This window comes from Perca fluviatilis, chromosome 21, assembly GCF_010015445.1.
Source record: "Perca fluviatilis chromosome 21, GENO_Pfluv_1.0, whole genome shotgun sequence".
Classification (NCBI taxonomy): Eukaryota; Metazoa; Chordata; class Actinopteri; order Perciformes; family Percidae; genus Perca; species Perca fluviatilis.
This window is the reverse complement of record NC_053132.1, coordinates 31,589,525-31,612,353: the sequence shown is the minus strand read 5'-3', so window position 1 is coordinate 31,612,353 and position 22,829 is coordinate 31,589,525. Positions and strand designations below refer to the sequence as shown.

The 22,829-nt window shown below is 39.8% G+C and overlaps 1 protein-coding gene across 6 annotated transcripts in view; it reads left to right on the top strand.

Moving 5' to 3' along the window:
- The window catches only part of exoc6 (exocyst complex component 6), a 122,633-nt gene that overhangs the window by 75,294 nt on the left and 24,510 nt on the right, over positions 1 to 22,829 (top strand). For 3 of the 6 annotated variants that reach the window (XM_039787526.1, XM_039787524.1, XM_039787525.1), the window contains exons 13-20: positions 2,114 to 2,185; positions 3,027 to 3,124; positions 5,662 to 5,767; positions 6,153 to 6,262; positions 7,539 to 7,650; positions 10,221 to 10,355; positions 12,462 to 12,641; positions 13,461 to 13,490. In XM_039787526.1, the coding sequence (XP_039643460.1) occupies positions 2,114 to 2,185; positions 3,027 to 3,124; positions 5,662 to 5,767; positions 6,153 to 6,262; positions 7,539 to 7,650; positions 10,221 to 10,355; positions 12,462 to 12,641; positions 13,461 to 13,490 (843 nt within the window). The remainder of the gene's footprint in view (positions 1 to 2,113; positions 2,186 to 3,026; positions 3,125 to 5,661; positions 5,768 to 6,152; positions 6,263 to 7,538; positions 7,651 to 10,220; positions 10,356 to 12,461; positions 12,642 to 13,460; positions 13,491 to 22,829) is intronic. The other 3 variants (XM_039787528.1, XM_039787527.1, XM_039787530.1) reach the window with 1 other exon arrangement.

The window sequence follows — 22,829 nt, the reverse complement described above, 5'->3', positions numbered from 1 at the left end:
GAACAAGTTAGATTTAATTTTCACAAGAGGTATTGACGCACAGCTCGTGTCAGTAGAAATAGTTCCTGTGTCGGATCATTTTTGTATTTTTTTCAACGTTTCTCTTCACACCCTAAATAAGACTTTCAACCTAATCCCTACACTTACTGCCGCATTAACAGTAAGGCAAAGGCTGTTATGGCTGATCAATTAAAAGACTTATTTCAGTCTTGCCAGAATGGCCCAAGTTTAGAAATTTTAACAGAAAACTTGAATAGTGTTCTTACCAGGATGCTTGACACGGTTGCGCCTCTGCTAACACAGAGGCACACCCGCGCTAAATCAGCCCCTTGGTTCAGTGACACTACTCGTGCGCTCAAAAGAACATGTAGATCATTGGAACATAAGTGGCGAGTGATGAAACGAGACGAGGACTGCCTGACATGGGTAATAAGTTTAAAAAAATTATAAACGGGCTCTTTCGACCACAAGAACAGCCTATTTTTCAGATCTGATAAATTCCAATAAGAATAATCCTCGGTTTCTTTTTAACACTGTTAGTAAACTTACACATAAAAGATTTTATGACGTTCTTTATATCAAAGATTAATCAGATCAGAGAAAAAATGTTCTGCCCATTAGAACTATAGACCTGTATCCAATCTACCATTCATGTCCAAAATTCTGGAGAGGGCTGTTGTGGAACAACTTACTGCCCACTTATTTAACAACAGCCTATTTGAGAAATTTCAATCTGGTTTCCGGTCTGGTCATTCCACAGAAACTGCCTTGACGAGAGTCACAAATGATTGCTGCTTAATGCAGACAAAACAGAGCTGCTCAGCGAATCCAGACGGGGGATAGACAATAGCAGACGAATCGATATTGTCTAGGGTCCGACTTTTTGAGAGACCAGGAAAATATTTTATTTATACCGAAATGGTGCCCGATCTAGTGAATTTTTTAACTCAAATAAAAATTGACCTTTTCTATGTGGATCGAATGACCGATATGACTACGCAAAGGTACTCAGAAGGCCACTCTCCTAAACAAATAACTTTTGTGATGATATTTAATGTAACAATGTAGTTAGCTCATGATATGCAAATTCTTGGCTATGAAAGTAGCACTGGACTCCTACTGTAGGTAAACTAGTTAGCCAGCCAGGCTAACATTAGTCACTTACGACAAACACACTGTTTAATCCATGCCTTGTCCTTTATTTTTGGTTTTGGTAAGTGACATAAAAAGACTAGCCTCGTGAGATCGTCCTGATCTTGCGAGCTCCAGTTTTCCACTCGCAGATCAGTCTGGCATCTTGAGATAGAGAAAATTTGGAGCCGTTAGCCAAACGACCGGGCCAATCAGCGTTGGTTTTGAGGCGGGTTTAGGTGGTGATAGACAGATGGTTTATCCAATCAGCTAACCAGTATTTTCAGACAGCGGTAGCCCTAATTCTGTTAGCCGCTCGCTAATGCTTTTTTGGAATATGGAGCGGGAACCTGAAATGGTGCCTTTTATTCCTAAATTCTCGTTACACAAACGGCAAATATCCTTTACCGACATGTTGCTTGCATGCTGAGCTAACGAGCTATGCTTTGCCTGCAGCAGCAGGGGCGGGCTTGTGGTTGTATTTTCATACGCTTCGTGGATCTGATTGGTTGATTTGGCCCATCTATCACCAACATAGGTGATAGACAGATTGTTCATCCAATCAGCTAACCAGTATTTCCGCCCCTTCCCAAAAGTTCTCCAACGGAAAGTTCCCAGATGGATATGCCGAGCAAATGCGAAGCAATCCATCTGACGGAGTCAGGTTATAAAAAGACAACTCTCTTTAAAAACTCTTTAGCTCCAACAGTTGTTGTTTGGGGGAAGGGTTTAACACACCATCATTTTGCTTTTTAAATGAATGAATTAACAGAGCAACTTCACAAAGGATCTGCTACTCGGAGTGGTAAAGGCCATTTTGTTTGTTATTTTATTTTAAAAGCAATCTCACATCTCTTACAAATCTCAGTAACAATTCTTCATACATGTTAATCATATTATTGTTGCTGCTCTCATCATAGATTTTGTCCCCACGCATGCAATTTTTGAGCGTTTGCTGATTATGATGTTTTGTTATTCCCAGTCATACTGTGATGACCCAGACCTGGTCCTGGAGCTGAAGAACCTCATAGTCATCTTCGCTGACACGCTACAGGTTGGTTCAGAGCTGTACTTCCTTTGAAACATCCTGTGACTCTGAAGGCTGCAGAAGCACTGAGATGATCACCCTTGACTCTCTGGATGTGTGATGTCTGTGTTTTAGGGCACTTATTGTTTCCCACAATGCACTGTAATATCTAGTTAATATCAATGCTCACTACAATATTAAAACTATACCATAATGCATTGCGAATTTCTGCAACCATCAAGTAACATAAATTCATAATTCATGAGACAGCTCATAATGTAATCGTTTTGTAGGTAAGGGGAATTCAAATAGCTAAATATGTGTTAGCTGTCTTTTGCTGGATTGTTGTTTGGAAGAACAAGGTAACGATGACAAAGTGACGGTAGGGGATGTTTAATTTTTGCGACGTTTTTTTTATTGGAATCGTTTGGAAATTTTTATTTGAATCGGCTCATTGGTTCCAAATTTAACACGCGCAAGTTTTGGTTTCCGTAGTGGCCATCGATCTCCCAGGCACCTGTTGTGTTGCAGCGATAGACCACAGTAAGCAGTGCTCCAAAGTGTGCCTTTATTTTACCTTGAAAAAGCCTGGTAAAACTGTAAATCACCATTAAATCAAAATAAAATGTCCCTATTATCTGTGAATTAAGCATGTGACCCGTTTCAACTCCACCCCTCAAAGAATCGGAACCGGAATGGAAAGGAAAAATCAGAATTGGAATCAGAATTGTTCAAATCCAAACGATGCCCAACCCTACTGTCAGCGCAGAGAAAAATGACTGTGTAGTGTCCAATCGTGTTTTTTTTCATTCAGCCCATGACACCCCCTGACTCTCTGGATGTGTGATGTCTGTGTATGTGCGTACAGGGTTATGGTTTCCTAGTGAACCGGCTGTTTGACCTGCTGTTTGAGGTCAGAGACCAGTACAATGAGACTCTGCTGAAGAAGTGGGCACTGGTTTTCAGGTGGGTTTTGTTGATGTGTGTGTGACTGTCTATAATTGCATTTCCGTTGTTCATTTTACATGTGAGATATTCACTTGAAACCACGCAGGTAGGTTTATCATTGTGTTTATTTTGTTTCCTGTTACGGCTGGGCAATAAATCGATATTATATTGATATCGGTATATGAGGCTAGATATCGTCATATCCTGATATGACACAAGTGTTGTTACATTACAGTAAAGTGATGCCATTTCCTGAACTTACCAGACTGTTCTAGCTGTTCTATTATTATGTCTTTAGCCACTTTTATTTTACACAGTTATTATATCCACATTACCGATGACTATATATCAAAAATCTCTACATGTAAATATTTTGTGAAAGCACCAATTGTCAACCCTACAATATCACCACAATATCGATATTGAGGTATTTGGTCAAATATATAGTCATAATGAATTTTCTCCATATCACCCAGCTTTACTTACTGTACAGCAAAGACATTTCATGCAATAAAAGAAAAAACTCGTCATGTTTCTTTAGAAGTTTCTCTCTCGAAAACGAACACGACAGATATGCTGTGGAAGGGGACATCAGCTTCTGGTTGAATATGACACTTTCTAAAATATTTTTTAATGCAGAGATAGGTTATCCTAAAGTATACCTGCGACCGTGTGTATTTACTAAAAGCAGTACACGTGGGTATATTGCTCAAAATGCGAAAATTAAACATATTATCCTATCTATCATGTGTGATCTATCATGGGGTGGTGATGGTGCAGTGGATATGATACATGCCTTTGGTGTGGGAGACCTGGGTTCAATCCCCAGTGTGATACATCAACCAATGTGTCCCTGAGCAAGGCACTTAATCCCTAGTTGCTCTGGAGGCGTGCGACCTCTGACATATATAGCCATTGTAAGTCGCTTTGGATAAAAGCGTCAGCTAAATAACATGTATTGTAACATATGTTGATTCAGAGAGGTTGACTGCTAGATTGACTTTTAGCAAGAGTGACAGTGGCCCACTGTGCTGTCAATTCATAACAAAAATGGTCTTAACAAAAACGGTCTATGCTTTCAAGGCAATATGGAGGAGTACCTCCATTGTCTACATGCTTCTAGTCTCAATAGGAAATGCTTTTGCAGCTATGAAATTAGACAGTGAGTGCATCTGCATTCTGAACCGTTGATACGCATTCTACACAGCTAGAAACTGACGTGTGTTACTATAGCCAACATGGAACACTGGACGAAAACCTGAATAAAGATGTACTAAAAACCAAATCCTTTAATTACATTTACAGGTGACCCATTAACTTATTTTTTTCTTTTCGGTGTTCTTAATAAAATATCTCCTAAACGAGAAAACCAGGCTCAGTATATAAAACCGTGGAGCATGCACGCTTTTAACACCCAACCACTTGCTCCCCTCACACACGCACACGCGCTTGTGATTGGTCCAGATTGGTTCACACATGATAGTAGGGTAATAAATGTTGTCTTTTCCTTTTTAAAAAAGTCTTTATTGTGTATAAAGAAGACATGAGCATTTGGCCAATGAAATGTGTTTCTGTTACTGTTACAAGATTGTTTCTCAAACTTCTTAGTCCATTTAATGAATTATCTCATCACAAGTCATCTGAGGTCACCCTTTAACCACATAAGCCGGCAGATACATTTATATTAAAGGAAAAAGATAGGTTTATCAGTGTTTTTTGCCTCCAACGGTGCCTTCCAGGCAGCGCTGCCTGGAAGGCACCGTTGGAGGCACTGGTTAGGGTTAGGGTTAGGTTTTTGGGTTAGGGTTAGGTGCCTTGAAGGCAGCGGTCGCAGCGCTGCCTGGTAGGAGCATTTGGGGGCAACAAACACCATCAAGCACAAGATGGTCTTCTTTTCATTCTAGGAGGAAATAGGGTGAAGAGGACAGAACAGAACACTGTGCAATAAATTATTAATAATCTACTCACATACATACCTGGACACTCTAACTGCTCTTAACAGCTAATTTATGCTAAATGTCATTTATTTATTAACTGTATAATAACACAATACCATACACAGTCCTATAATTTGTAAAAATATTTAGCTAAAAGTTTATTGTTATTCTTATATTGTATTTTTTTTTCTATCTTTTTTTTCTATTTAAAGAGTGTTTTGTAAGATGCTAAAATCTGCTGCTGGAAATCTAATTTCTTTGCAGGAGTCATCCCAAAAGGATCAATAAAGAGAAGTCTAAGTCTAACTCTACAATAGCCTTCCATTGCTGATTCAGCTTAAAAATACATTAAAAAGTGTTGTTTAAATCTTAAGTCTCAATGTTTCTATAGCTTTTGGTCCAGGTAAGGTAACTTAATATTTTCAGAGAGTAATTTTCACACACTTGTACAATTCTCCATGATGATTACCGCATCATATGTTTTATCTTTGAATGAAATATAATAACAATTGAACTAACTGTACTTTTAGAACACTCAAAGAGAGAAATTCTCAAAGCTCTAATACTCATACCAAAAATGTAAGTGTGCACTAAATTGTGTTATTTTTTTCCCCACAGGGAGATCTTTGAGTTGGACAACTACAGTCCCATCCCAGTGGAGACAGAGGAGGAATATAAACTGGTAGTCAGCCGCTTTCCCTTCCACGATGCTGAGATAGAGAAGGTAACAAGTTCAAGTACCATAGACTCACAAACCATAGATCCGAAGCAAGACTACTTCTAGTTTTAGTTACTTAATTGTGCTTGCATATAGACACATTCAATTAAGAGAGCTAGAAAGTTGGTCCTCAGCAGATATTCACAAAGCAGACACACCTGCACACCTTTTACCCTCCCTTACCTTCCACAGTATTTATATTCATAGAATCATAACCTTGGAAGCATAGGAGTGAGACCTGAAATTCTTAACCTGGGTGTATATTAATGGTAACGATCTAATACTGTTGTTTTGTGTGTGTGTGTGTGTGCGTGTGTGTGTGTGTGTGTGTGTGTGTGTGTGTGTGTGTGTGTGTGTGTGTGTGTGTGTGTGTGTGTGTGTGTGTGAGCAGCAGGACTTTCCAAAGAAGCTGCCAATGTCCCAGTCTGTCCCTCAGATCTACACACAGGTCAAAGAGTTAATTTACGCCAGCCTCAAGTTCTCTGAGTCCTTACACCGGAGGTTGGTCTCACAGAACATTTAGTTTATTTTTTAGGGTGCTATTACGTGCTCAGCCATTTTCTCTGTGGTGTCCAAATTGTAATTTAAATTTGTGGAATACAGTTTAGGGCACTTGTTGTTTCCCACAGTACACTGTAATATCAAGTGAATATTGATGCTCACTACAATATTACAACTATACAACAATGCCTAGCAACTAGTCTATATCCACTAAATTCCACTTCTGGGATTGCTCTGTTGCAGACGGAAATTCTGCCTGATGTCCCTCTTTTCACCCGGATGTCCATTACCTTCGCTTTCTTTGTGTTTTAATTTTAACCTCCGGTGGATTTGTGAGGACTATGGTTAACTGCGCCTCAGATCTCTGCAGGGTAAATCCAGACAGCTAGCTAGACTATCTGTCCTATCGGAGTTTTCTGGTGCACGACTAAAACTATTTTTGAACGTACACATGTTCCACCAAAACAAGTTCCTTTCCGTGGCTACTTTGCAGAGGCACCGTGGCTCTGCAACGGTGCTTAGCCCCGCCCAAGATGATTGTGATTGGTTTCAAGAAATGCCAATAAACCAGAGCATGTTTTTCTCCCACCCCGGAATGCTGTGCGGACTAGGGCAAAGCGAGACCATATGTGTTAGCTGTCTCTTGCTGGATTATTGTTGGGAAGAATAAGGTAACGCTGACATAGCGACGGTAGGGGATGTTTATTTTGTGCGACAGCACAAAATAAACATCCCCATCCTGTTAGCTAGGATGGGGCATCGAGAACCGGTTCCTACTTGGAATTGTTTTAAATTTTACGATTCCATTTTTTTATTGGAAACATTTGGAAAATTTGGTTGTGAATCTGCTCATTGGTTCCAAATTTAACACGTGCAAGTTTTGGTTTCCGTAGCGGCCAGTGATCTTCCAGGCGCCTGTTGTGTTGCAGCGATGGAGCACAGTAAGCGGTGCTCTAAAGTGTGCCTTTATTTTACATTGAAAAAGCCAAAAAAACTGTAAATCACCATTAAATCAAAATAAAATGTTCCTTTTATCTTTTATCCTTTATCTTCAGCCCATGAGCTCGCTATATAGTCTGCTATATAGAAGTCCCTGATATAGTGAGAAAGTTGCAGTGAGAGAGTGAATGATTCCGGACACAGCCTATATGTTCACTTTCAGTTTGTTGAGGTGGACACTTGAACATTTTACACTTCTTAGCGTGACTGACTTTTTCCCTCTTTGTTGTGAAACTGTGGAATATCTGGACTTGTTAGACTTTGTTTGTGTGTCCAGTTCAACAGAGATTGACGACATGTTGCGGAAATCAACCAACCTGCTGCTGACAAGAACACTCAGCAGCTGTCTGCAAAACCTCATCAAGAAACCTCACATAGGACTAACGGAGGTAGGAACAACACTGCTGTTACTAATCACACACACACACACACACACACACACACACATCATATGCTGCTGTGTCTCAGGAAGAAGAGTGGTCTTACGCTTATCACAAAGTCGGTGGTTGGATCTCTGTTCCCTATAGTCTACATGTCGTAGTGTCATTTGTAGGGCTAGGTATCATAAATATATTATACTGTAACCGATACCAATACAGTGACTTTGATACACGTTCCTAAACGATAATTTTTTTCGATACCAATTTTATGAAACAAAAATAAATTACAAAATTACACTTTACGACACACAACTTTTTATTTCTTTTTCTGCTCCTACTACGTGAGCCCGTCTGTGTGTAACTTAGAGTTTTTCCTGCGTGTCTCTGCGACGTGTAACATTAGACAGCCAATCACAGACATTATAAGATATTGGCAGAAGCATGCTGTATGCTGATTGGCTCAATGACTCTGATAAGATTTACTCCTTAGGTATTGAAATTGGTTATTGAAACTCAACACCTTAGAGACAATTCGGTCGGTGCCTATAAAGTATCGAATTCGGTACCCAGACCTAGTCATTTGGCAGGATACAGACCCCCAAATTGCCCCCGATGGCTGTGGAGTGTGCTTGTTGTAGGATACCCGTAGGGTACAGATTTGATCATTGGCAAATTATCAAAAGATGTTTTATCAATAGTAATAAAGTTATGAATATGGTTATTAATAACTTTATCAAATCGACAAACAATCAAAACGGGGCACCACCTTGCAAGTCAGGGACCAATAATCAAACTGTGGAACAGTCTCATTTCTGTAGTAATCCTTTAAAAGGAAACAAAGGAAGGTGTGAATTCGAGCACGGACCTGTTCGACCAGCAATTATCACAATAAGTACACAAATAATCACCAGCAACTGCTAATTAAGTATAATCGAATTTATTAACGTCACAATTATCAGTAGCCAATCAATAATCCTTCAATAATAAAACGTATATACTTTACAATATCACAACCAAACAAAGCAAAAACAAAGCAGCATATGTCATGAACACGTCTGTGTCTGTGTGTGGGCGTGTGTGTGAGTGAGTGTGTTTGTGTGTGTGTGTGTGTCAGTGAGTGAAAGTGGAGGGGGCGGTGTCGAAATGTAGTTCTAACACAAAAACAACTCCAAAATGGCTACTCCTGTGAGCTGCACAAAACTATTTAGCCTCAAGAGGGCGGTAGTGGTGCTGAGTGCACGAGGAGGGGTTGAAAAGGTCGAGGGGGTTGCTAGGCAACACGCACGCTTAACCCAGCCCTGGTCATGTGTTTTAGCTCTGTACAAAGTAAGCCGACCCCACGTGGTTAAGCTAGCAGCGTTAGCTCGGGAGCTACGTGGCTAGCTTGTGTCCGTGTGTGTATGTAAAAGGAAAAAAGAGTAAAAGGAGGAGAAAAAAAACACTCTGATCTTAGTTATCGATAATGGCCAGCTCAGTGGCTAACAGCTGATTTCTGCGATGATCTCGCAGACAGTAACTAAACTCTGTGAAAGGAGTGATTTAGCAAGTAGCGCTTACGGTTTTACCCAGCTACTTAACACAACATAATAAACAGTATCGTGATCAATTATACATTCACAGAAACAGATTAATAACCAGATATGGGCCAATACATGATTACAATCACAGATCACATTAATGGCAACAAGTGGTAGCGAACCCTTTGCTCATTAATAAACAAAACAAACACACTAGTTCTAACATCTGCCCAGAACTGTGTAAGCCTCTTACGGTACATGTGTTGTTTGTAGTTAATCTCTCGCCAGAGTTTAACGATCCGTTTCGTCCAGAGCAGTGGACGAACACGCGATCCAGGTCGACGACGCAAGAAGAGCGGAACGTAGTCCTTTTCTTGAATCCAGGCTGATTAAACCCGCTGCAGATGTAGGAAATACTGGGTCAGTATCCCCTCGGATCCCTTGTATATCAGACAGATATAAAATGTCCCAGCTCAATCTCGACCAGCGAGGTGACGCTGGCTAGCTAGTCCGGACTAGTGCACCTCCTGTCAGTAAAATGGATTACCGTGGAAAAGCAAAGAGACACAAACGCGACAGCTTTTATCCTCCCTCCACCTCCTAGTGGCGGGGTGGTGCATTCAAAGGCCCGACAGCCAATGGGAAAAGCGCAACCTTGTCACAGGTGTGAAACAGTTCTTTGTCTCACCACCAGTCTGCCTTGCCCTCCATGTGTTGGAGGTAGAACCTCCATTTTGGCGACTCTGCTTCCAAGTGGCAGCCTGTAGGAGTTTGGTGATACTGGCTTTGGGATTCACATGTAGGCCAAGATCCTTTGTCTTGCCTTCCCTGTGTCCTTTGTCTTTGCAGTCAGCTCAATCTGAGCCATTTTTGGTTAAGATCAATGTTTAACCCCCTGGTTGGTCCCAACATTGTGAATGTGTGAGTGTGAATGCTGGCTTGTGTTTTAAAGTGCTAAGAGTGGTCGCTAACAAGAAAGAGTGCTGTATAAATATAGTTCATTTACCTTGTATAACCAAGAATTTAGTCATTTAGTCTGAAGTTGTAACCTTCTTTGTGTAGCTGGTGCAGATCATCATTAACACCACCCACCTGGAGCAGGCCTGCAAGTATCTGGAGGAGTTTATAACCAACATCACCAATGTCTCCCCTGAAACAGTACACACCACAAGACTCTATGGCTTGGCCACGTTCAAGGTAAATTGTCTTTGTGTTAATTATACCGTTTGTTGCCATGCATCTTGTTTCTGCTTTTCATTATTTTCTAAATCACACAAACTGACCCAAACGGTAGTATACAGCACATTATTTTCTTTTGTCCTTGATGCTGGCAGACAGTTCCAGGGCCTGGTGACAGGCTGTTCTGCTCTTACAAATATCCCTGCAGTATTTATTGTCTGCTCTTATTAAAAGCACTGCAATGCCAGCCATACCAGATTTTTGCAAAGTAGCTTTGGAGACAGCATGCTAAATAAAAGCAGCATCAACAGAGAGTCAAAACATTGATCAGCTCTCATGTGTTTGGCTGAGTTCATATCATATGGTTGTTCTCCTAATTGGCCATAGTACATATCATGTTTATTGTGTGTCCTATCTTATCATGTATTGTTATTTACACACACACACACACACACACACACACTAATGCGGTTTTGATTTTGGAAAAAAAAGATTTTGATGATTTCTCACAAATTCATCTTAACTCATAATTATGTCAACATATATTATTAATTATATATTAAAGGGGAACTCCAACAATTTTAGACATCAGAGTTACAGGTGTTAGGGAGTACTACTGCATATGTGAAAAGTAGTATAAAGCCTTTAGTGTCTCCAGAGGGAGCAGTGTGAAGTCTGATAAATGTCCTCAAGTGATGTCACTTGAGTCAGTGCCGGTTGGGGCTGAAGACTACAAGTTTGGAAATGGAGAGACTGGGGGTGTGGAGTTAGAAAGAAGTGAGTTTACCAGACCTCTGGAGCCAGCTCCTCATCTCTGCTACAGGCTACCCATTGTAGGTAATATAAGCACCAGGAGCCAGATGCATACAACTATTTGTAGATTCATACTAATAACTGTGTCAAAGACAGAAATATGCATTATAATCGTTTTTTGTCAGATGTATAACCATTTGCATATTGATAGTTGTAGTGTTGTTATGTAACAAAGTACAAATAATTTGTTATGTACTTGACTCGAATTTTCACGAAACTGTACTTTACTTTGTTATTTATATTTCTGGACACTTTTACTTTTACTCCACCACATTTCCTAAAATAAAATGTCTACTTTTACTCCGATACATTTCCCCTAAGCATCATTGTTACTCATTACATGCAAGAAATGTTTTCGTGCGTTGGAGTAAAAGGTTCTTTTGCACAAAAATTTACAATTCTGTTTCTGTTTTTCTCTTTTTTTTGTCAGACTTGACAAGGTGTGGAAACCCTGAATATTATGCTTTACTGTGAGGAAGCCACGATAAAGTTCATTAGAAAAGTTTTTATTAACTTATACTTCTAATAATTAAGTACATTTAATAAAAAAATACTTTTGATACTTAAGAACAGTAAATATAAGATACTTAAAGACTGGTGACTTTAACTTCTACCAAAGTAATTTTCTGATCAAATACTTTAACTCGTTTAACTCTAAGTACTTATACTTTTACTCAAGTAGTGCCTTCAAGTACTTTATACAAGACTGGATAGTTGTGCCTGCTCCACCACTCATTAGACCTGTCGGTGACCAGAATGGCAAAGAAGAAGTGCAATTTCACCGGGTTTGACACATGGAGTAGCTGAGGTTCTCCAACAGCACCAGAGCAGCTGTCATTACACACGGCTGTGGCTGTTTATAGCGGCCATACCACACATTCATCACATGTATCTGTAAACCATCATCTGGCCCCTGGTTTTACAATGGAAAAAATTACATTAAATAAAAAAAGACGATAGCTCTGATTCTGCTGCATTGATTTTTGAACTGTGCATCTAGAGTTTGGCAATGCTAAATCAGTGGTGTGCTTTTTGAAGTACTTGTTGCTCTAAAAACAGTTCTAGATCAACTTCAAGCTAATTTCAAAGAAGTAAAAAAATTCCAGGCTTGTATCAAATTAATAACAGTAAAAGCAAGCTTACTCAGTAATATCCATGGTCTGACAAATTATTAACGCTAGCACAACTTCTCCGGTTTGCTAATTGCAATTTTTTTTTCTATTCCTAAATGACTATAGCTACAACTTTATTTAAAACTGTATTTAGTCCCATTAAGGCTTGTCAAAGGTGCTTATAAAATCTATTTTCCAGGATGCTCGTCACGCTGCAGAGGGAGAGATTTATACCAAACTCAACCAGAAGATCGATGAGTTCATCCAGCTGGCGGACTATGAATGGGGTATGGCTGAGTCGGACGGTCGTGCCTCAGGATACCTCATGGACCTGATCAACTTCCTGCGTTCCACTTTCCAGGTCTTCACACACCTCCCGGTGAGTCTCCTCCACCATCCGCCAACCTGTGATCCATTGAACTTGCCACTTTTCTCTTGGAACTGTGGGACGTTTTCTTCTTGGTTTTAGACCCATTTTATCTGCTTTCAAATTGTGTGTGACAGTTTTGACTTTGATTTTGTCTATTTGATTTTTACTAGGGATGTAATCATTCCTTTTTTCAGTTTTCTTTCCATTTTCCATAAATCCCAATTGTTTTCTGTTTTCCACATTTCCATCACATCCCTATTAAAATGTGTGTACTGTGTGAAAGTGAATTGTTTTACATTGGGAGTTTAAAATTGAACTGAGTTTGTGTTTTGTTGGTTAGCTGTGCATATGCATGGTAACTGTGCTGTTACTGACTCGTAAATGGCTTTTGCACATACTGACCTCTTCAACAAGACACATTTGGTGATATCAGAGTGTGAAGGACTTGGTCAGTAAATGTGTTTTGGCGTAGATAACTGACAGCTGCAGCTCAGTCACTTCCACTCTCAGTGAGTCACTTGCCTGCTCTTCTCTCCAACATCTCTTATCGTGTCTTGAATGAGTTCTAGCTCATTTTATTTTCTGTTTTTTAAGAATGTTTCGTGTCCCCACCCCATCCACACCTCCTGTAATGAACAGCGCTGTGACTAATTTGCTTTACTACCAGTTTTATTCCTTGATTATTTTGACTTGTCAAGCATGCAAGATATCTCTCATTGAATTTACCACCTCCTGTCCATTTATTGTTGCCACATTTCTTTTCCTGTCCTTTCCCTCTTTCCCTCCCCCTCCTCCATTTTTGGTTGGTTTGGGGGTGTCTCTGCTCAGAATAACAACAATGACCATGCGTCGATGTCGGTGAGTATTCCTGCCTGGTTGTTACAACACTATGCTGCCATTCCACAAGCAGAGGGGATATACAAAAAGCATGCTTATGTTTGACTATGGAAGCTCCACTACTTTAGGCTTGTTGATTCTTCTGGCACCTGTTGTAACCATTACTGAGAACATGTTTTAGTTATTGCGTTTTAGCAATACATTGTCCAAAGGAACTTTGAGTGAGAGAGGACCAAACAGCAGCCACTGCAGCTGAAAGCTAAAGCCAGAGGGGAAGATCCCTTAAAGACCGCTAGACGCTGGCCAAGAAAGCTTGTTCACTTATCTAAGCCTCTCTCTTCAAATATAAAGTCAACCTTTATCCCCATAAGACATGGTTTCAGTGGCTAAAATGTCTGAATCAGAAAGGAGTTTATTGCCACAGTGGTTACTCTAGGTGGAATTTACCTTGGTGATTGGTGCATATATACATAAACAAATAAAAAATAAATACGGAAACTGAGACAAAAATATACAAAATAGCTGTTTACTGTGTCTTGCTTATATGGGCGTAAGTTTGGTTTCAAAAGTCGGGGGAGGCATGATTTCAGAACAAACTGAATATGTGTAGTTGCTATTTTTAAAGTCAGGCACAATAGCAACTGTAATCATGGGTGACAAAGTAATCTCAACTCAAGGGCCCTATTTTAACGTTCTAAGCGCACGGCGTGAAGCGCCTGGCGCTGGTGTGTTTAGTGCGTGTCCACTTTTGCTAGTTTAATGGCGGAAAAAAGGGTCCGTGCGCCGGGCGCATGGTTCAAAAGGGTTGTACTTAGCAGCCAATCAGAGAGTCATCTCCCATTCCCTTTAAAAGCCAGGCGTGTTTGTACCTTAGAGCATTGCTATTATGATGGAGGATTTGCACCGTAATATATTTATTTATTTATCTTTTGCATGTGTATGTAACAAGCATAGTGTGCACGCGCTGTGCACGAGCCTAGGAGCATTTTACTAATTTGCTGTTAAAATAACAATGAAATGCTTTTGTTGGTCAATGGCGCGATCACTTTCCCCTGCCTCAAGATAGCAATACGCTCAGAATGCACCTGAACACACCTCCCTGTAAGACCAGCACGCCCAGAATTCACCTGAACACACCTCCCTGTAAGACCAGCACACCTATTGGCCACAGATAGCCGCCGTGCATTTGCTATTTAACGACGTGGGCGCTGAACGGGACATTGACAACTGCATTGGTCTTAAACTAGCAAAGACACTTGTGTCGAGCTTTGCGCTGCGCCAAGTGCAAGATAGGGTCCAAACTCCACTCACTAGCTTTTTCTGAGCTTTCGACCGCATCTAATGGTCTTTGATTATGTTGTCACACATACAGTGCCTATTTTTTAGAATAAACTTCCATGCTCATTTGGAATCATATCTCAAGGCATCAATGTTTATTTCATAAAATGTCATGGTGCAATTATTTAACACTAGCACAGCGGTATGGGGCTACTTTAAGCGACTTTGAGTCCATGAAAAGCGCTATATAAATTCAATTTATTATTATTATTATTATTACTATAACTGCCAAATCTGATGCCCAAGAGTCTGTATTCTTTTGTTTGCGCTGATGGGCCATTAATGCGTCATCCCTCTCCATCTCTAGAGCGCTGTGTTAATCTCTATAGCAGCAAGGACACACACCATACACAGCCAGATAGCTCATCTAACAGCTTGAACCCACACATCACTGTTGTACTCTTAGCAGTGTGAACTAGCTATTTTAGAAAAAAACATTCACGCTGTGGGAAGTTCAGTCAACACAAATTCTGAGATTTCTGTGAGCAACTTCCGCAAATAAATGAAAAAACACATCTATTTGGTTCTGATGTTGCTTTGAGTTGTAAGCAGCATCTCACCTGCGGCTTAAAACCTAAAAGCCATGACACAAATGCTGAAACATTGTAATCAATTTCAGCATTTTTGTTGGCATGTAAACTAAATGGTAAACATAACCACAAATGATTACATTATCACATTTTGAGCACACAACCTGCCATCTGATCGCGCACATCCGCGTTATTATGGATAACTTCTAGGTAAGTTATGCCCTACGAAGCAGTTTGATTGGTTGGGGTTAGGCATTGACCTCAAGTGGTTACGGTTAGGATAGTCGATTGGTCAGGGGATAGGACCTGAACAAATCGGGTTATGTTACCTTGCGTAAGCATGGACGCCTGGCCAATAGTAGTGTGTGAATGCTGTTGAAGGGCGGGTCTTGCCTAGAAGTTGTGTGGGTTTCATAATAATACCGCACATCCGCACCAACAGATAAAAATAATGCAACCTAGAAACTTTTTGTTTTGTTCAAATAAGTCACATCAATAACATTCCTGATATTGCTATAGCATATAGCCCACATACAGGATTCCCGTGTTAGGACACAACTTTTATAGACAGAGAGAAAGTGTAATTAGTTTTGGGTTGTGATATTTTACACATATAAAAGGATGAATACTGTAAGCCTACATACCTTAGTATGATTATAAATGGTTATAAGTGCATGTGAGTGAATATTGACATGCAAATGTATTGGCATTCTAAACTCCTATGGTTACCTCCTCCTCAGATCTCTGCAGGGTAAATCCAGACAGCTAGCTAGACTATCTGTCCAATCTGAGTTTTCTGTTGCACGACTAAAACTACTTTTGAACGTACACATGTTCCACCAAAACAAGTTCCTTCCTGAGACTATTTAGCGGAGGCACCGTGGCTCCGTCCGGTGCTTAACACCGCCCAAGACGATTGTGATTGGTTTAAAGAAATGCCAGTAAACCAGGGAACGTTTTTCATGTTGTGTGGACTAACCAGACCTTTGTTTAGCCGTCATGTTTGTTTGTAAAGAGAAACACAAGTCATAAAGAAGTCACTGAGACTAAAGACTTAAAGACCATGGTATGTGACAAGAAATGTCACCCTTTACTGATTACCTCTACACTAAGCCGTCTAACAAAAACAAAAAGCAGTCTGGTTGCTCTGCTAATGCTTAGCTGGGCAAACAGTTGTTTGTCCAAACTCATGATTTAGTTGTTCTCATTTACATATTTTTCAGTTTGATTGGTTTGACTGGTTTGATGTAACTTTACTGCTACACAGCCCCTAGCCAGACTCAAGTTATTGTTTATTGAAGGCTTCATTTCCCACGTCTGCACTAAAACATCAAGCTGGCATTCTGGAGAGCCTTTTCAAAAAGGTTAGATTCAGGTGTCAAAAACAATGACTTTGTGGATGCAAGGCCAAAAAAATTGTTTTCATAATTCAGTTTTTAAATTTAGCAGACTTAGTGACTTAGACCTTCTGTGGGAAAGACATGCATGGAGTAAAGCCTTTCTTTTTGTGGCCCATCTGTGTGTGAATGGTCCCTGAGTTGGCTAATAGTCTATGCAGAGTCAGAAATTAACTTTTGTGATCGAACAAACTTGTTGTCAATAGGCTGAGATGTAATACCTGCTCAGAGTGATTGGACAGCCCTTATTGCTGCCACACTATGTATCACTGCTGTCTGTCTGCCGGTCAATAGTCAGCATGAAGGGTGTTAAAAGGGATGTTGTGGAGCTCAAACAAAAGAAGGCCAAATATTATTCTTTTGCTTTTGCAAGCTGAACACTCATATTTCTTACATCAAGCCTCTGTGGCTCTCCAGGGTTCAAAGAACAATTTTGCATGGCGCCATCAGGGATTTCTGTTTTCTACTTGCATATCTTTGATTATGGCAATTAACTGATTGTCTCTCCAGTGTTGTATTTAATAGGCGTGATTCCTTATGTAACTTTGTATTTAAATAAAACTGCCAGCTGTGTATTATCCTTGACATTTGGGCCACCACATCATCCCTGGGTTTAAGAGTTTTTGCATGAGTATCTGTGAGAATGGATTGTGTTGCGCTGCTGTTCTGTTCCTGTTTACCACAAACACTAACTGTAATTTACGGATGTATTCAAAGTTACTGTTAGCGTTTCAAACACTTGAGGGGAGGTATAAATTATAGCAATTCCATTGTTTAAATTTGGATAAAATAGTTAAAACATAACTGCTCACAAAAGGAGCAAAATTAAGAACACCTCAAGTAGTCGAAACGCTCACGATCCCTATTTACTTATGATATGTGTATTAGCTTATGTGAAGCCTTGCCTGCATGTGTTGGGCTATTTGTGGTTTTGGTTTTATGTGTGATGTTTTGCAAAGAACACATGTTGGAAAATGAATAGCACTGCAAATGGTCTCATACCTTTCTGTGACCCAATTATAATTTCATTAATTAAAGTGATTGTTCGGAGTTATTTCCCCCTAGGTTTTTTCGCACCATGACGCTTATTCACTTTACCTGGTGTCGAACATTTGGGGAGTTAGCTTAGAGTGGTTGAAGTGCGCGCAGAGTTGATTCGGTAAATTTATTGTCTTCATAGTGACATGTCCAAAGGTCTACACTAGTATATAGGGTTATGCACTCATAAAACGATAGATTGTGTTTAAGTATACCAGAAGTTTATGTAAATAACACTTCCCTGCTGGCTTCTGCTCTCTGCTGTTGTTGTTGCTGCTGTGAGACGAGTGCTTAGGAGATCTACAAATTACAACACCGAAAAGAGATGCAACAAAAATATTTTTTAATTTAACTTATTTTTTAAAGTAAGTGCTGTAGTATAACTAGCAGGAGACAAGTAATAATTGAGGTAAGTTTGGAGACATTACCTTATTTAATCATTAAATTAATAAATATTTTTGTTGCATCTCTTTTCGGTGTTGTAATTTGTAGATGTCCCTAAGCACTCTTACTGCCCGGTAGTAACAGCAGCAGTAGCAGCAGAGGGCAGAAGCCAAACAAGTGTTATTTACATAAACTTCTGGTGTACTTACAAACTTTACAATCCATCGTTTTATGAGCGCATAACCTATTTGTACTACTGTAGACCTTTGGTATCATTTTGGGCATTATTAGTGGGGTAATGTTAAGAGACACTTCGGATCCATTAGCCTCTGCGCTAAGCTATTCAGCTGATAACGCTACGCTACGCTAACTCTCCCAATGTTCGACCCAGGTGAAAAAAGCTTCTGGGGGGGTGTTTGGCTCGAGATCATGGTGCAAAGGACCCTAGGGTGAAATTAATCCGAACCATCACTTTAAGCGCAGATATCCACGGTAAGGTGAGATTTCATGACATAAAAATCTCTTAAAAGTAAAATCTGTCCTGTATAGTTAAGAATAGTTTTTTATATGTGAAGATTTCCATTGTACCGTAGCTTATTATAAGGCTTGTTTGGGGGGTTGGGAACCAATTCTAAACCCAATATCTATAACTCAATAGCACTCAAACCCATGTCAGCTTTTAATACCTTTTGTTAAAAAAAAATTTTATATACTTATTCTATACTCAGTTCAGACAAAAAACCTTTGCTCACTTACTCCTGGTGGTGTTTAGCCATGTCTAATCTTAACTCCAATGCATAACGGTTCTTTGATAGAAAGTATCTCCAATTAAAACCATTCAGAGAAGTAATCAGAGTAACTGGGATGTTGTTTCTGCAAAGACTTGTTGCTTTTGAGTTTTGTCATATCCTGTCATTTGTCAATACTTTGAGCACCACAAATACAATTCCATTGTGTTAGGGTGGCATCAGAAATTTCAGCGACAAGAGACTTAATCTGAATCATCTGAAAATGATTAGATACCACTAGGGGTGAGTGATTTTGGGGATTTGGGGTAACTGAAACAAAACATAATTAAAATCAATCATATAAATTGAATTCCTCATTGTTTGTCTTCATCTTATCCAATGCATCATCCCTCTTTCACTCGAAAAACTGCACACATGAGAGGTTCCTGCTTCAAGGACAGAGCACTTATCACTAATAAAGTCATAATGGCATTCATCAACAACTTTTGTACCACCAAACACCCACATGCACTGTCTTACTGCTTTTGTCTATGTTTTATGTGCATTGCGTCTTGCTTCTATGTTGATAATTCATTGCCATTGGCTATTGCAGTTTGTATCGAAATCATGCAGGATATCGATACAAATCACTGCTTCAAAAGCTTCATGCACCTTGCTGTCTGCACTCACATGTATGTATAGATTAGGATTAGGGATGCACCAATACAGATGCCAGCATCTGGTACCTGTCTGATGCCGTGCGCATGTACCTGTTCTTGTAATCATAAAATGACTCCGATACTACCACACTCGATACCACCTCGTAGCAATGTGACAATAACTTCTCTGTTGAGCAGGTATATGCAGCAGAAGAGGAGCAATGCCAGCCGTTAAAATAACAGAGGCTCTTACCCAATACATGATTGCACTTGACGACCAGCCATTGTCAGTCATTAATAATACTGGGTTTCGACGTCTTCAGCACATCACAGAAACTAGAGGCGTGAAATTAATCATTGCATTGATCCATCGCGATTCGGTCTGGACGATTCTGCATCGATGCAGTGACAGAACATAATCAATTATTTCCTACTGATGTTACTTGTTGATTTTCCGCTTGCTGCTTTTTTGTGCCTGTTGTCTGCTGTGATTAGATGCCGCTACATTCAGGAAGTGTATTTTTTTAAAAGCAGATACAATAAAAAGGGGAGTTTATATATACTATATGAATTTGGCGATGAAACCAATATAAAATGATATTGAGGAGGTGACACATCGTGATATTGTATCAATTTCAATCGTTGACAGGATAATCGTAATCCAATCGCGACACCAGTGAAAATTCACACCCCAAACAGAAACCGTGTTTCCAAAGATACTTTGTGAAAAAATCACATCAGCAGCCTTTTGCCTGTAAGCCACTGATATTTGGAGTAGCAGTGTCAGCCCAATGTCTTTCATCAGCTTAACTGGTATAAACATGAAGAAAGCGATATTTAAATCTGTTCCATCTGCATGCAGTCCCTACACAACTCTGTTTTAACAACCACAGCGCTACTCTGCAAATAGCGTTTATTTATTTATTTTTACAAACAAGCTTAAACAAAAGATTTCGGTTTGTAGTCTAACTGTTTATATAGTTTGCCACAAGTCTTTAACCCTCATGCCCTCCTTAAAAAAACTTACTCTCGACACCTTCGTGGCAAAAATGTCCACGCACACAAAAACTGCTATTAAATCATCATATATCAATATATTTTTCTGCTTTTTTTTTCATAAATCACTTAAACAACTTGTAACCTAATCAAAACTACCAAACATTCAATCATTTTCAGGATTTTAACCCTTTAAATGCCAGTTTATTTATTTGAAGTATTTCATTTTTTATTACAAAAAAACACAAAAAATGATTTTTTCCCCATATAATGAATAATATCTAGATGGGGCTTTGGTGGGGATTAGAGGCTTGGATATGTCAAAGATAAGCAACAAAATTAATTTGATTGCATTAGTATTTTTACATAGTGCCAGATACTCCCTTTGGACACCTTCGAGGCAAAAATGTACATGTCCAAAAAACTGATATTAAATCATCATATATCAATATTTTTTTCTACTTTTTTTTCATAAATCACTTAAAGAACTTCTAAATTGCTCAAAACTACCAAACATTTAATCATTTTCTGCATTTTAACCCTTTAAATGCCAGTTTTAAATCTTTGAAGTAACAACTATTTATGAAAAACCCAACAAAACATGAATTATTTTCCATAAAATAAATCATAGGGGAATGGGGCTTTGGTGGGGATTAGAGGCTTGGATATGTCAAAGATAAGCAACAAAACTGATTGGATTGCATTAGTACTTTTTATGTAGTTCCAGATACTCCCTCTGGACACCTTCGAGGCAAAAATGGCCCCATTGACTTCCATTATAACCACATGTTTTGATCTCACTGCCTTTACAGTATAAAACCATGCATTCTGTAATGTCAGCATTTCATTTGGAAGAAAACTAGTCATATTTGACATTTTTACAGTATTTCACCAGATTCAACCATTTTGTCATTGTATTTTTGCCAGTTATATTATGGAGCCTGTGTGTGTGTGTGTGTGTGTGTGTGTGTGTGTGTGTGTGTGTGTGTGTGTGTGTGTGTGTGTGTGTGTGTGTGTGTGTGTGTGTGTGTGTGTGTGTGAGTGAGAGAGTTTGCGTAAACCTGTAAGCAAGCAATGATCATTTTAGGGCTGAAAAAAGGCATCTTTTGAAGGATGCATTTCATGTGTCTTTGAAGACGTGCTTGAATAAAAACATTGTCTCCTGCATGTGCTGTAAACTGGCGCTTATCATTTCAAATGGTTTGTGGGACATGGTGGCCCTGAAGACTGGTCTCCCACTATGGACATCCCACAGGCTCCGGGTGGATTCCCCTTTGGACTGGTACACACCTGCCAAGTGTGAAGTCCCATGTATGTTAAAATCTCTTGAGCATCCACATCACTCCATCCTGAGATTGAACACCTCCCGTGTAGGTTTGTCATTTCCTGAATCAGCTGGATCAAGTCAAGAGTGAAGAAAAGGTGGAAAGAGGATGCCACATCATGGATTCTTGATATGGCATATCTCGTGGGCTCTGGCATCATGCCGGTCGGTGCTTGAATATTGCACAGCGTCTCAGTATTAGATGGAGACCAGACTTGCCAACTCTTCACTGTCCACTCAATGTTAGGATGGACAGGATCTTCAGTGTCCTCTCCACTTTCAGAGGAAGGGTTAGAGGCACTCACAGAGTTGGAGGACACCAGTGACCATTTTGTCAGACTCCAGAAACTTGTGTCATCTTCAGATGAGTCCTGCAGTTGGCTGGAAGATAAAGGCTCCTTCTCTTTGCTCCAGGTCTGTCTCCTTCTCTAGAGCCAGGTGCATAAACACACTAATAGTTGTTTTTGTTTACAACAAATGCAGGAGACAATGTTTTTATTCAAGCACGTCTTCAAAGACACATGAAATGCATCCTTCAAAAGAAGCCCTTTTTTCACCCAGATTTACACAAACTCTCTCTCGCACACAGACACGCATGCATGCACGCACACACACACACACACACACACACACACACGGCTCCATAATATAACTGGCAAAAGTAAGGTGTGCTTTTTTCACCACTAAAATGATCATTGTTTGTTTACAGATTTACACAAACTCTCTCACACACAGACATGCATACATGCATGCACACACACACACACACACACACACACACACGCATACATACACACACACACACACCCACACACATACACACATATACACACACACACACATACACACGCGCACACACATAACCACACACACACACACACACACACATATACACACACACACACACACACACACACACACACACACACACACACACACACACACACACACACACACACACACACA